Source organism: Kryptolebias marmoratus, linkage group LG20 (assembly GCF_001649575.2).
Source record: "Kryptolebias marmoratus isolate JLee-2015 linkage group LG20, ASM164957v2, whole genome shotgun sequence".
In the NCBI taxonomy this organism is placed as follows: Eukaryota; Metazoa; Chordata; class Actinopteri; order Cyprinodontiformes; family Rivulidae; genus Kryptolebias; species Kryptolebias marmoratus.
The window spans coordinates 26,762,220-26,777,727 of NC_051449.1; the positions used below are offsets into that span (position 1 = coordinate 26,762,220).

Genomic DNA, 15,508 nt, shown 5'->3' on the forward strand with positions numbered 1-15,508 from the left:
CACAAATATCTTACAATATCACATAATAAATACCCATATTATCAGCTTTCCTGTCAACTTTAATCCTTTTTTTTTTTTTTACTAAATCACGGCCGGACGGCGAATGTCCACCTACCACCAGGCTTGGGGAAAACCCTGATGGGTGATCATGCTTCAGCTGGCAACAAGTTATTAACCCCAACTGGTGCAATGAGTTGCTTCTTATCTCTTAAACAACCATGTCGACAGACACATCCCGTGGAAAAGATGTCAGTCTGATTGAGAAGGCTCAAATCATTGGCATGCATCAAGCAGAAAAAACATCTAAGGAGATTGCAGAAACTACTAAAATTGGGTTAAGAACAGTCCAGCGCATTATTAAAAACTGGAAATAGTGGGGATCCATCGTCTTCGAAGAAGATAGGTAAAAAATCCTGAATGATCGTGATCGGCGATCACTTAAACGTTCAATGAAATCAAATCGAAGAAAAACAACAGTAGAACTCCGGGCTATGTTTTATAATAAAAGTAAGAGCATTTCCACATGCACAATGCGAAGGGAACTCAAGGAATTGGGAATGAACAGCTCTGTAGCCTTAAGAAAACCACAATCAGTGAGGCTAACTGGAAAAAGGCTTCAATTTGCTAGAGAGCATAAAGATTGGACTGAAGCAATGGAAGAAGGTCATGTGGTCTGATGAGTCCAGATTTACCCTGTACCAGAGTGATGGGCTCATCAGGGTAAGAAGAGAGGCAGGTGAAGTGTTGCCTACTGTACAAGCCTGTGGGGGCAGTGCTATGATCTGGGGTTGCTGCAGTTGGTCAGGTCTAAGTTCAGCAACAGTATGTGCTCAAAGAATGAGGTCAGCTGACTACCTGAATATACTGAAGAACCAGGTTATTCCATCAATGGATTTTTTCTTCCCTGATGCCACGGGCATATTCCAACATGACAATGCCAGGATTCATCGGGCTCGAATTGTGAAAGAATGGTTCAGGGAGCATGAGACATCATTTTCACACATGGATTGGCCCCACAGAGTCCAGACCTTATCCCATTGAGAATCTTTGGGATGTGCTGGAGAAGGCTTTGCGCAGCGGTCAGACTCTACCATCATCAATGCAAGAACTTGGTGAAATATTAATGCACCACTGGATGGAAATATATCTTGTGACATTGCAGAAGCTTATCGAAACAATGCCACATCGAATGTGTGCCGTAATCAAAGCTAAAGGCGGTCCAACGAAATATTAGAGTGTCAGGGTTTCCCCTAGAAAAGAGGCTAAGCCTGGTGGCTGTTTGCCGGCCGTCTGTAATTTGGTAAAAAAAAAAAGATTAAAGTTGACAGGGAAGTTGAAAATAGGGCTATTTATTATGTGATATACTATAAGATATTTATGTCAAATATTTACACAACTACAGTTTTACAAAAAGGCACTTTTAAAATACTTTTTAAACAAAAATACAATTAAAATAAATACTAATTGATTGCACCTAATTTGAATTCTAATTTAAGTAATTTAATTTATTTACAATTAAATTAAACATTAAACTAACATTAAATTAACATAAATGAAAAAGTGCAAACAAGGCACCAACACACATCAAGGCCAATGAATAACAACAGAGAACTATGAAAAATAGACAGGTGCTGTACTGTACTGTGCTTTTTGTGGCACAGGCTGCATGTTGGATCACTACATGTAACAACAAAACAAAGCAATGCTGAATTTAATAGCATCATTTTACTGTTAAACAAGGATAAATAAGCACGCGTCATAGTAATATTTTCACTAAGTACAAAACATGCTTACCATATTGTGTCTTGTAAAGCCACCTGCTGAATTTCAGCTCAACTAACCATTTTTGATTAAACCCACTCGTTAGATGTTTATTGCTGTGGCTCCAGCAACCTGCTAACTCCAGCGGTAGCTGAAGGAGGCTCGGCCTCGGGGCTCATTAGAGTCACACAGGGCTCCACCGAACAACGCGCGGACCTGAGCACGCGGTGGAGGCTTTTATACGTGGTGCTTAAGTCGGTGCAGTATTCTTCAAAAAGACGGGGCAGTACACTACGTAACCAGTGGAAATACGGTAAAAAAAAAAGAGCAGATTTTCTGGCTGTGATACAGAGAGGACATTTAAAATGAAAGTATTCAGTTTGACTTTCAGTGATTTATTTGTGATTCTCCCATCATAGGACTAATATTTCTTCCCTCTGTGGTCTATAAACACTCCTTTTTATCGGCTGCAGCAGTAATCTCCTTCCATGAGTTTTGAACTGTTTTATTATTTTTGTGGTCTCTCATAGAGGGATCATATGACTGCTGATACAGGCAAACGAGCTCTGCTAGAGCACCGAAATCGGTCCGCTCCAAGTTACAAAAACTGGAAGGTGCACGACTATGCAACATGACACTGCACGGGGCCTTCGCACAGGGGTGGGGACAGCGTGATTGCGTCACTGTTGGCGCGGTAATCAACGCATCAAGTTGATGCGGGTGGAAAAAAAAAAGACATATATTACAATAAACAAGAGGAGCTTAGCCTGGCGGCGGGGTAGGGAAAGCCTCACGGCCCGCCAGACTTATAATACACTGGGGGAAACCCTGAGTGTGTAACCTTTTTTTTATTTTATTTGATGGCGATTTATTTTTTGGTCAGGCAGTGTATGTTTTAATAATATTTAATAATCTTTGTTTAATAAAGTTGCTTGAAATGTTCTTTTGTCTTCATGGTGTAATTGTAGCCATGAATACTGATTAACCAGTGAATAGACCTTTTAGACACAGGTGTTCTTGTACTGCAATCACTTGAGACACATCCACTGCCCTCATGCTTGTAAGCAAGCCTAAAAATAACAGGGCATGCTCCTAATGAGATGACAGATATTGTCCTGGGGATTTGCTCCCAGGTCTGGACCAAGGAATTACTTAGCTCCTGGACAGTCTGAGGTGCAACCTGGTGGTATCAGAAGAACCAAAACAGAGGTGTTCTATTGGATTTTGGTCAGACAAGTGTAGGGGCCAGTCAGTAGCATATATTACTTCATCTACCAGCAACTGCCTGTAAGCTCCGACCACATGAGACCGGGCATTGTCATGCACCAGGAGGAACCAGGAGCAATTGCAACAGAGTAGGGCCTGACAACAGGTCCAATGATTTCATCCCAATACCTAATAGAAGTCAGAGTGCCGTTGTCCAGCCTGTAGACGTTTGTGTGTCCTTCCAGGGATACGCCACCCCAGATCATCACTGACTCACCACTAAACCAACATAATATTCTTCAAAGTGTCTCCAGACCCTTTTATACTTTCATAGATGCTGTTATCATGTGAAAAGCACAGGGCACCACTGGTGGGCCAACCAATTCAGGTCTTCTTTAGCACTTCCCATTGTGTGCCATTCTGGAGTAGTTAGACTGCCTGTTTAACCTCTCTAGGCCCGAGGTGGAAAAAGGACAGGCTACATGTTTCTCTTGGTATTCTCAAAGAGAGCCTGCTCCAGTATCAGAGGACTGTAATAGCTGAGAAAAACAAATATCTCTCAGGGATAATTGCTTCTAATTGTAATAATCCCAGTGTTCTGTTCAAAACCATAGATACTGTTCTCCATGCTCCCAAGTTTCTTGGTTTTGACTCCTCCACTGAAATCTGTGAAAGTTTCCTTACCTTTGTCACTGATAAAATTGTGTCAACTAGAGCTTGTATCTCTCAGCCTTCCTACGACCCTTCTATCCGTTTGCACTACTCATCTATTTTTGATCAGTTCGAGTCGGTTTCTTTCTCTTTTCTTGAGGACACAGTTGGCCACATGAGGCCCTCTGGCTCCCCTGCAGATTCTATCCCACCTTGCTTGTTTGAAGAGGTACTTGCTACTATAGGGCCAAATGTGCTTCAGATTATCAATACTAGTCTTTCTTCAGGTATAGTACCTGAGGTTTTTAAACATGCATTTATACGTCCTCTCACATTTGTTTCTAAAATACTAGAGAAGGTTGTTTACAACCAGTTGTTACCTTTTTCAGAGGACAATGGTCTCACTGAGCCGTTTCAATCTGGGTTTAAAGCCCTCCACAGTACAGAGAGTGCACTTCTGAGAGTTTCTAATGATATATTCTTGTCAACAGACTCTGGAAAGTTTGTTGTTTTAGTGCTTTTAGATTTGTTCGCTGCATTTGACACTGTTGATCACAATACCTTAATCTCTCGTCTTGAGCACTGTGTGGGCATCAAGGGTGTAGCCCTCAATTGGTTTCGGTCCTACCTGACTAATAGGAGTTTCTGTGTAAAAATTGACAGTTTTGTGTCTTCCACAGCTCCTCTTCCATATGGGGTTCCCCAGGGCTCAATCCTTGGCCCTCTTTTATTTGCTCTCTACCTTCTCCCTCTCGGCTCTGTTTTTAGAAAGCATGGCATTTCATTCCACTGCTATGCTGATGATTGCCAGATCTATTTTCCCTTCTTTGGCTTTTAACACACTGTGATTTTTGTCTTTCTTGGCACCTAAAACATACCTGCTGTGAACCCATTTGTGTATGTCTCTTTTTATCTATTTATCTTTTTATCTGTTTATTTGTTTTATCTATTTCCTTTTTACTGTTTTTATCCATCTATTGTACAGCACTTTGGATACCCCTGTGAGCAGAGAAACAATTAAAACATGCAGGATAGTGGCTCTCCAGCACCAGGCTTGCCTACCCCTGTCCTAGGTCTTTTGCAGCAACTTAGGAGCCCCAGGCCAAAAGGTGGCCCCCAAGAGCACTTTATTCTCAACTTCCCTACCACTAGGCTGGCTTTAGGACCTTCTCCTGTAATCCAAAACATGACATTTATTCAATATTTATAAAAGAAATGTATGATAGATGGGTGAGACTGACAGACGACAAGGGAAAAGGACTGAGGAGGGAACCTTTGTTCTGTGAACACAAATGTTTTTCTGAACAGGCAGCATTTTGATAGCCACATCAGAAAATGTAATTTTCTTTGGATTCTTCTGGGTTGCTGCTAATACATTCTGTACAACACTTTTTATGTTCAAGGATCATTGAAGTTTGAATGTGGTCATGTAGACAGCTAGACTAACTATTTTATTGTAGTTTTCTACAGCATATTCAGCTTTTTTGCACAATCAGACACACTCGATACAATTACTGTACTATACTGTAAATAAGGTCTCAAGTACATTTAAGTTTCACACTCAGTTTGATTCCACATAAAATACACACATTTACAGTTTAACCTCTGGCTAAATAAGCTGACTAACACATTCATCAGTGCTACTTTTAGTGTGTGTGGTACTTACAGTAAAAGTCGTGATGTATTTGGTGAGTAGTTCGTTTACCACATCCTGCGGCAGCAGAGGCTCCAGCTGATTTACGTCACACTCTGAATAGAGATCTGGATGGCCCATCATCTCAACACTGTAACATTAACACAGATCCTGATGCTACAACTGCCAATCAAGTTCCTAATTTATTTTGGACACTTGTGATTACAAGTTCTGAGTTAACAGTCTTGAAGAAATAAATCAGACTAACATCAGCATCTTAATTGTTATTAATTAGGCATGGGCTAGAATGACATTTTGACGATATGATAACATTGAACAAAAACACACGTTTTGTGTTATTATGGTATAAAACAAATATTTTAACATTTATAACATGAACCGTTTGCTTTTATTTAAAAACAAAAATACTGTTACTTTTACTACTACTTTCTAAATTTTACCACATATTGCTTCATAATTATAATTTTGGTATAAAAGTATAGAAATGCCAGATTAAATACTTATTTATTAGTTAATTTAATGCACAGATATAAGTAAACTGACAATGAACACGTTTGCAGTCAATCTGTTGAAAATCAGTGTGTCAGAATTTCCCACATTCAGGACAGATTTTAACCCATTTTGTGATCAGTTTATTTGTTTATGACATGTTTTTTTATAATATTAAAAGAGCACAACTGACATTTTTTATTTGATCACAAGTATTGAAAATACATTTAAATTTATTCATTTCCAATGTCAGCTATTATATTAATTTATAGCTTATTTATTGTTCTAATTGTTTACTGAACACAAAATAAGTTCTTCTCTGATGTTCTGTTCTTTGTAAAGTAATTTTGAAAGACTGACAAGGTAATGTTAGTGAATTAATTAGCTTGTTAATGGCCTCTGTAGTAAGTCTACAGTAGTAGACTGTATACATTTCATCTGCTAAAATGTAAACAAACATGGCAAACATTTCCTTGTAAACAGCATTACCTTGAAAAACAGGACAGGTGTTGTTTCTTTGTTAGACAACAAGCCATGACTGAATGTCTTATCTGCTACTGAATAAAATATACAACAAACCAATTATGTCTTTTTTTATTGATAATAAAAGTTTAGAAGAATTCCCTAGCCAGTCATACACAATTGATTGATGGCTTAGAGCAACAAGTAGGAAAAGAGGAGCACTGCTTGCTGCTCCATCTGACCAGAAGGGGGGAAAATGCTTTGTCTCTGGTATCTTATTAGAAGGCATTTTTAAAGTAGAAACTATATAACAAAAAAAATTTAGTGGTTTTGATACTATGGCTTTTTAACATTGTGGTATAACCTGAAGCCAGTAATGGGCCCATGCCTATTATCAATGATGAGCAGAAGTTGGAAAAGTACTGATAAACACAATGCAAGCTTTAGGTTTAAACAGACTGGAGAAACAAATGGACCTCTTGTACGTATTGAGAACCCAGGTTAGAAGAGATACAATTTCATTTGCCTCCAAGTCATCAAAGGCCAGCTCCTTAACACGAGAAGACACAGCGTTGTGATAGAGGCTGAAAAATCTGTAACAGAAATACATACAGTAAGGGACATAATATTTTAAATTGAACATCTTGTTTTTGGAAATAAAAGATGATATTGCATTTTACAGGGGATCATGACAAAATAGGTATATACAAAATGACATTTAGCTGTCCAAATGCCACTCAGAAAAACTTTTTCTGTTGTTCACACTTGCACTAATAATAGACTCATATACCGTATTTTCCAGTCTATAAAAGCGCACCTAAAAGCCTTCAATTTTATCAAAAATCGGTGGTGCGCCTTATAATCTGGTGCGCCTCATCATGTGTGCACTGAATTCCAAAATCTGTCCTTGTATGTTAATATATACAGTACCGGTACATACGCAGGCAGCGATAAACCAATCAGAGAACATTACGTAATATGTACACTTACCTCCGCCGCGCCTCCGACAGGTATACCACCAGTATGCTGCAAAACAACATTTGTTTTTCTCAGGACCCCCAAAATGGCGCCAGTGAAAAGACCAACTCCAACAGTGGGTCATTAAACAAAGAACAGCCGGGAGAAGCGTCTCTACAGTCACCATTCGACTGAAGGCGACAACGATCGCATAAGACATGAAGATTGAAAACTTTCAAGGAGGTCCGTCTTGGTGCTTTCGTTTTATGAAACGGCGCCACCTCTCCATCCGCGTGAGGACTACTGTGGCACAGCAACTTCCAGCAGATTACAAAGACAAGTTGGCCATCTTCCGCACCTACTGCGTAAACAAGATTACCGCCAAAAAGATCCAGCCCAAACACATCACCAACATGGATGAGGTGCCCCTCACTTTTGACATCCCCATGAACCATACTGTGGAGAAGAAGGGGACCAGCACGGTATTAATACGCACAACACCGTTGTTCTTGGTTGCCATGGTGACAGACAGAAGCTACCACCCTTGGTAATTTTTAAGAGGAAGACGCTGCAGAAAGAAAAATTTCCAGCCGGAGTCATCGTTAAGGCCAATCAAAAGGGCTGGATGGGTGAGGAGAAAATGATAGAGTGGCTGAGAAAGGCATATGTAAGGAGACCAGATGGTTTTTTCCACGCGTCACCGCCCCTGTTGGTCTGCGACTCCGTGCGCGCCCATCTCACCGATGCCATGAAAAAAGAAGTGAAGCAAACCAATTCAGAGCTTGCCATTATTCCAGGAGGATTAACAAAAGAACTCCAACTACTGGACATTAGTGTAAACAGGGCATTCAAAGTTAAGTTGAGAGTGGCGTGGAAGCGATGGATGACCGACGGCGAACACACGTTTACTAAGATCGGGAAACAGCGCCGGGTGAGTTACGCCGTCATATGCGAATGGATTGTGGATGCCTGGGCTAAAGTATCTTCTTTAACTGTTGTCCGAGCTTTCACTAAAGCCGGCATCATTGCTGAACAGCCACCTGGCAACGCAACAGACTCCGACAATGATGAGAGGGAACCTGGCATGTTTGATGGCAAAATTGCCCAGCTGTTTAATTCAGATCCAGAAGATGAGGACTTTGATGGATTTGTGGAAGAAAAATGATAAAAAATAATGTAGTTGTATTGTTACATAGCAGAATAAAGTTCAACCAAACTCACCATTTTGCTTCCGTAACCTTTTTTTTTGTAAACTGTCTGTTTTAGTGTGTACCTCATAATCCGGTGCGCCTTATGTATGAGTTAAGTACAGAAATGGACATCATAATTGAGACCGCGCCTTAAAATCAGGTGCGCTTTATTGTGCAGAAAATACGGTACTTCAGCATTTATTACCTGTTGAAGGTGTTGTAGTGTGGGGGGAAGCACTGCACCATGAGATTTTTGACAATTATAAGGTCATCCAGAACATATTTCCTTGTTATTTCCAGCAGACGAACCAGCCACATTTTATCCACCTCTCTGGTCACAGCCTGGGTGCTCTCAATACGGGTGCTGACAGTACCCTCCAACACCTGCACCAAAAACAGAACCAAGAATCGGGTCAAATACAAGCAGATCATTCAAGACAGGTCAAATTAGAGCAAGTTCTGGGTCTTCCCAGTAAGTTGTTTCTGAAAAACCTCCAAAGGGAGGTGTTCAGAAAGCATCCCAATCAGATGCCCAAACCACTTCAAAAGACTCATTTTTGATGCGAAGGAGCAATAGCAGCAGCAGTTGCCTTTTAACGCAACTCTTTCTTCACCACAACAGTCTGAAGCAATGTCCTTATTTTTATGGACAAGGCCCCTATCTGTTAATCAGTCTTCCATTCCATCCTACCGTCACTCGTGAACAAGACACACAGGTTCTTGAACACCTCCACTTGAGGCAAAGACTCATCCTTAACCGGAATGAAGCATTCCACCTTTTTCCAATAGAGAACCATGGCCTTGGACTTTGAGGAGCAGTCTCTCATCCCAGCTGCTTGATACTTGGTTTTGAACCCTAGCGGACACTGAAAGTCACGGCCTGAAGACGACAACAGAACCACACAACTCTCCAGAAAAAGAAGAGAAAATGCACTGGCGGAATCCAACCCGATGAATCTGGTCAGCTCAAAAAAGCAGTAGCCTCACAGTCTGAGTTCTTATTGTTGGTAAACCATGTCTTTGGCAGGAAAAATACCTCTTTAGGTCCATTTTATTGTCTGTTGCTAGCCTTTAACCTAGTTAGTAACTTGGCCACTTTGCTTCTCTTCTGTTTTTGTGTGCACCTCTTCCTGGGTCCTCTGAGATCTAATTTGCTCCTACAGACGGCTGACCTCATAAGCTGCAAATTTCCCAACAAAGATTTTACCTCTGGCTCAATAGCTAATGTGGGAACAAAAAACTTGTAAAAGTTAACTTGAATTACACCTAGTTAGACAAGATTTATAGCCATTAAAGCTGGTAGCTGAGAAGCTGTTGCACTGTTATGTGCTGCCAAGGTCACTTCTTGGGTCGAACTATAAAGGCTGATTTATACTCCATGAGAAGTACCAAAATTTTGTCTCGCTAACCTGAGTGCATGATTAAAATTGCATTCTAAGAGCCCATCTTGTGTTTTTCCCCAAGCCAGAAAAAGTTTCTTACAAGGTATGTGCCAATACAGTGTAATTGGTCTGTTGGCTTCTGGGAATTGAGGCCTGCTGCAGAACCTTAAACTATAATCAATAAATGTGAATAAAAAGAAGAAAAAAACAGACCTAGGTTTACCTAGTCTTCGCCCGAATTAATAAAGCTATACTTTTCCTAACTTTTGAGTATTTAAGAAGAATAACTTGCATTCTTCAGAATTCCTCTGACCTCAAACATCTTGTCCTTCCACCGTTTGGGTCTTCCAGGAGGGATGAACCCAGTCTGTTTCTTTCGATCAACCATGCGGCGATCGATCTTCACTTCCCGCTCAATGATCCGGACCACAGACACCAACATGGTTGGGTCCCGGCGAACAGTTACCATAGACCTCTGCAGTACCATCCATAACTGCTTGGCAAGCTCATCTGACAATCCTTGAACCTTAAAGGGAAACAAAACAGATTGAAATGCATAAATGTATTATTCTATATAGGTTAAAGAGAATCTATTATGCAAAAGTCACTTTTTTCATGTTTTTGTACTTCCATTTGGGTATCTACTGCTTCTAGAAACAGTCCAAGCACCAAAAAAAAAAAAAAAAACGCAGCTTTTTTGACAATAAGTAAATGTTTTCTGGTGTCTACAAAGCAGTCTGTTTCAAAAACCTTGTGATTGTTGCGTCACAATCCCCGTTACCTAGCAACCCCTGTGGAAGAGGATTTCATTGTATAACTTAGAGGCAGCTGTAGACTGCAGCTTACCAATTATGGAAGAGCTATGTTCGTGTGTAGAGTGTTCGGCTGTTATTGTCAGAACTTTTCAGAACAAGGAGTTTATGATAACAGACATTTCCTGGAACAGTGTGTTTATTTTGAGATGAGTTGAGCCAGTTGTTCTGGCTGGTTTCCTGTAAGTGTTGTAGGAGTTATGTAAACTTCTGACCAATCACAAACTGGTCAGATGTAATAGACACCAATGTATCCCGACTGTTTAAATACGCCCAGTTTCAAAGATACTTTGGGATTCTTGTGGATTTTGTGATGACAATAAGATGTGACAATTAAAGATTCCCCCGTGTTCTGGCACTGAAGAGAGAGAGAGTGGCACTCGTTTATTTTGGTGTCAGAACTGCCTTTAGATCCCACACCCCAAGCCAAGCCCAGCCCCTCACCTAGCAACCCAAGTGGAGCTCCACCCACTTATGACCATCACGTTTGTTCTGCTGGTTTTACAGCAGAACAATGTCTGCTGGAAAGGGAAAATGTTCCATTGTAGGCTGCAATATAGAACGTGTCCATGCATGTTCTCCCAGTCACGGAGAACAGAGCTGCGTGGCTTCATTTTATTTTTGATGGTAATGTCCCTGCAATATTGCCAAAGAAAGTTGTAGTTTGCACAAATGATTCTCACGTTACATTACCCACAATATATGCGCATTTGCTGTCAGAATTATAATAATCTGAAATTGATAGTCTACATTAGCTACAGTGTGAGGAAAAAAGTTGCATTTACGGAAAAAAAACGTCTGTGTGCTAAATTATTGTGCTGATGTCAGCTGCTCGACTTCACATCATGGCACACTGCGCCGCGCTGACGTTGAGCAGATTGTGGCGCAGAGGTGGAAGCGAACCAGAATCTGCAGCATTTATTCCTTCAGTGAGTTTTTATGTTTTTTAATGTAGTCATCTCAAAATAAACACAGTGTTCCAGACACCACACTAACGTGTGGTGTTTGGTGTTGGGGGATGTGGCCAACGGCAGCTTACACTTGAACAGATTGTTGCCACTTTAAAGAGTATCACTGAAGAAATTATATTCAAAAAAGTAACTTGCAGTTAATTAATCAATGAATTTGTTCTTGCCATGGTTAGAAAAAAAGTTTCAGAACATCGCAACTTTGACTGCAACTTTAAAAAAGCTGCAACAAAATCAGTAATTTTGGGCCTTATAATCACAAAACAAGTCCACATTATCCTGGAGGTATTTTTTTTTCACGTCCTGTCCAGGTGTGTGGCACTCAGAATTGTTGTCTGAATGTCGAGGTAAGAACCAACAGATTTCCTATCACAAGCGGAGCATTTTGGCTTTCGCCATGATGTTCCCCTTGGTATATGAAACTTTATTTTAAAAATTTAATTGTAATGGACACAAAGATGAGAAAGGGAAAAAAAGGGATGGAGGAAAAGGTTTGAAGAGAAAAACCATAGAGAAAAAACAAGTGAACACCCTTGAAATCTGCATCGGGACCTGCGGAAAGAGAAAACAAAACAAAGAATCCACAACAACAAAAAGTATATGAGATATACAGTGGTGTGAAAAATTGTTTGCCCCCTTCCTGATTTCCTGATGTTTTGCATGTTTGTCACACTTAAATGTTTCAGAACATCAAACCAATTTAAATATTAGTCAAAGAAAACACAGGTAAACACAAAATGCCCACTCATCTTTGCAGAATTGTTGTAATTCAGCCACATTGGAAGGTTTTCGAGCATGAACGGCCTTTTTAAGGTCATGCCACAGCATCTCAATAGGATTCAGGTCAGGACTTTGACTAGGCCACTCCAAAGTCTTCATTTTGTTTTTCTTCAGCCATTCAGAGGTGGACTTGCTTGTGTGTTTTGGATCATTGTCCTGCTGCAGAACCCAAGTTCGTTTCAGCTTGAGGTCACGAACAGATGGTCGGACATTGTCCTTCAGGATCTTTTGGTAGACAGCAGAATTCATAGTTCTATTTATCACAGCAAGTCGTCCAGGTCCTGACGCAGCAAAACAGCCCCAGACCATCACACTACCACCACCATATTTCACTGTTGGTAAAATGTTTTTTTACTGGAATGCAGTGTTTCTTTTACGCCAGATGTACTGGGACACACACCTCCCAAAGTGTTCAACTTTTGTCTCATCGGTCCATAGAATGTTTTCCCAAAAGTCTTGGGGATCATCAAGATGTGTTCTGGCAAAATTGAGACGAGCTTTAATGTTCTTTTTGCTCAGCAGTGGTTTTTGTCTAGGAACTCTGCCATGCAGGATGCACTAATGCACATTAGTGAGTGACCCAAAATGAACCAGGAGAGGTGGCAGCCCAGAACCCAACCCAACAGATAAACAGCCATACACAAACACAATCATACATTCCCACCCACAACCTCACATACAGAAACTTGCTTCCACTTGCTTAACATAAATACAGACAAAAAAAAAAGAACATAACATACCTACTCACACCCCCATACACACTCTATACTACCAGGTCCAGGTGACGTCCTCCAAAGGGGCAGCCTATCCCTGGACCCAGGAGATGATCCTCTTCTCTCCGGGGTGGAGAAGAGCAGACAGCCCAACCCTCCACCGCAAGGGCAGAGTAGCCCATGAGCCAAGAAGAGAGCCAGGTGCCACCCAGAAAACCCCGGCCCAGCCACCAGCCCCAACCCCATATAGAGACAGGCCAGGAGGAGTCCACCCAGACCTGACGAGCCAGCCAGAGCAGCCCCATGGCGAAGCAGCCCACCCCTCAGCGAGCCCCAATCCCAGCTACCCTGCACCACTACAAGACGCACGCCACCGTCCCACTCGCCTGATAATGACCACAGACCAGCACCAGGACAGGGGCCAGAGTAGCGGGAGGGAGCAGCAGAGGAAGGCCGGACATGCGCACCAAAGACCGTGCACCCCAACAATCCCACACCACAGACCCGGAGGTGCCCAAGCATGCCAGCAGAACACCCTCACCCATAAAGCACCCTCCACAGCAAATGCCAGCCCCCCCGCCAAAGCAGAGCAATACCCTTGATCGCCGCCATACACTGCCAGACAATTCCGGGAGAGCCAGAGCGCTGACACACTCCCCCCATTACCCCCCAGGGCCCCAAGCCGTCCACAGCCCAGACGCCAACAGGTGAGCCACTTCCTCTCCCGGTTGTCAACCCCTAGCGAGAAAAAGACAACTCGGGTGCAAAAAAAAAGGAAAGACCCCACACACCCCTCCGCCCACTCGAATGTGCTGTTGATGCATGTTGTTATATAGTGCATTTAAAATGGGGGAGATGGGGCAGCGGCTGACACAGATGTAACCTTGTCAGAGAGTAGGCAGTGCCAACTTACCTCCTCAACTCTTGCCCAGAACCCTAAGTGTCTACATGCAACATTTGGGAGTGAGCACAGGCACCGGGGGTGAGACTGACTGACCAGCTCATCCCCTGCATGCTACGAGGTGTGCCCACCCCCGGACCCTATATGTGTTTGTCATGTAAATGTTATTCGTAAGAGTGTCTAAGTTGTATATAAAATGGGGGACTGAGTCACCATGAGACTGCGGAAATGGGAAACCCTCCCCGCACCCCAGTGGTGAACCTGTATCCCAAAGCCCTACATGGGTGGTAGTATGATGGAGTGGGCGGATAGAGGCGATCGGGGATGGGGAGGAAAGGACCGGGGTGGACAGATTGTCCTCCCAGGGAACCAGCTCCCCAGCTGACACCAATAGGCACCCTCGCTACCCTAGACCCACCAAGGGAGGGAGGTTCAATACATCCACTCAAATGCAGGTGGCCAAGGTCACGGACAGGCACAGAGCCACGAGAACCGACCGGGGCCAGGGATGGCACCCCCACGCCCCCGGAACGTCCAGATCCCCAGACCTGACCCTCAGGCCAAAGAACCCACTAAACTCCAGCAAGACAACCAGCCGGGTATATCTACACAGCAACAGACAACACACCACAGTGACCAGGAGTGCACCTCCACTCCAACGAAGGAACTAAACAGCCAACCCAGCGCAACCTCCACAGCAAGAGTACACCATGCAAGGAGGGTCCACGTCCAACACGCCCAGAGAACCCAGGACCCACAGTGCAGAATCACCAGCATGACAGCCCCTGACCCGTCACGCAACATACAGTGATAACAGGTCTTAATAGACCATTTGAATATAAATAAGTTTTCCTCTTAGAGAAACATTAATAAGACAAATCTATTTGATAAGGGTAGACTAACAGAAGCAGAAGAGAAAAAAAAGGCCACACAAGGTCCAGATAGCAAGCAGAGTGGCACATGAAGAGGCAAGCCGAGACGGTGGAGGTTGGTGTAGTGTGTTTGTATAAATGTGTATGTGTGTTTGCAGATAAGTCCATGAATCACATCACAGAGGCCAATGTCTTTGATAATATGATGGTATGTTTATCAGCCAGCCCAGAGCAGATCCACAAATGTCCTCAGGCAAGGGAGGGGGCAGAGCATCTTATTTACATAAAATCCAAGAGGAATTGAAAATAGCTAATCAACAAAGCTGGCCCAAGGGAGCCAGATTCACATAACAATAATTGTTTTGGGTCAGGCCGACTCTTATTTTCCGTCTGCCTTCAAATTCTCGCTGGTGTTTCTCAATGGCGAATCCAAACAGCCAAATTCCAGGTCTATTCCACCAGATCCGAGCGAACAACTTTCTCCAAGATTTATCCCATTTCATCCCTGAGTACAGGAACCGCGTCTAGCCTGCGATCCTGTAAAATGATCGCATCCAGTCTGCGATTCTGCTCACGTAACATCATAGTATGAGTGTTGATTGCAGATCCCATCACACATGCCTGGCAGCCTCACAGTGGCTAGAACAGCTGCCGAGGTTTTCAGAATTTCTCAATATACCAGGTATCCGCCAACTCCAAAAAGCAGAAAG

General features: G+C 42.5%; 1 protein-coding gene across 5 annotated transcripts in view; it reads right to left on the reverse strand.

Moving 5' to 3' along the window:
- exoc3 (exocyst complex component 3) overlaps positions 1-15,508 on the reverse strand; it is a 50,825-nt gene that overhangs the window by 24,722 nt on the left and 10,595 nt on the right. For 3 of the 5 annotated variants that reach the window (XM_037981880.1, XM_037981876.1, XM_037981877.1), the window contains exons 5-8: positions 10,045-10,278; positions 8,576-8,754; positions 6,700-6,816; positions 5,285-5,402 (exon numbers count right to left, since the gene is read on the reverse strand). In XM_037981880.1, the coding sequence (XP_037837808.1) occupies positions 5,285-5,402; positions 6,700-6,816; positions 8,576-8,754; positions 10,045-10,278 (648 nt within the window). The remainder of the gene's footprint in view (positions 1-5,284; positions 5,403-6,699; positions 6,817-8,575; positions 8,755-10,044; positions 10,279-15,508) is intronic. The other 2 variants (XM_037981878.1, XM_037981879.1) reach the window with 2 other exon arrangements.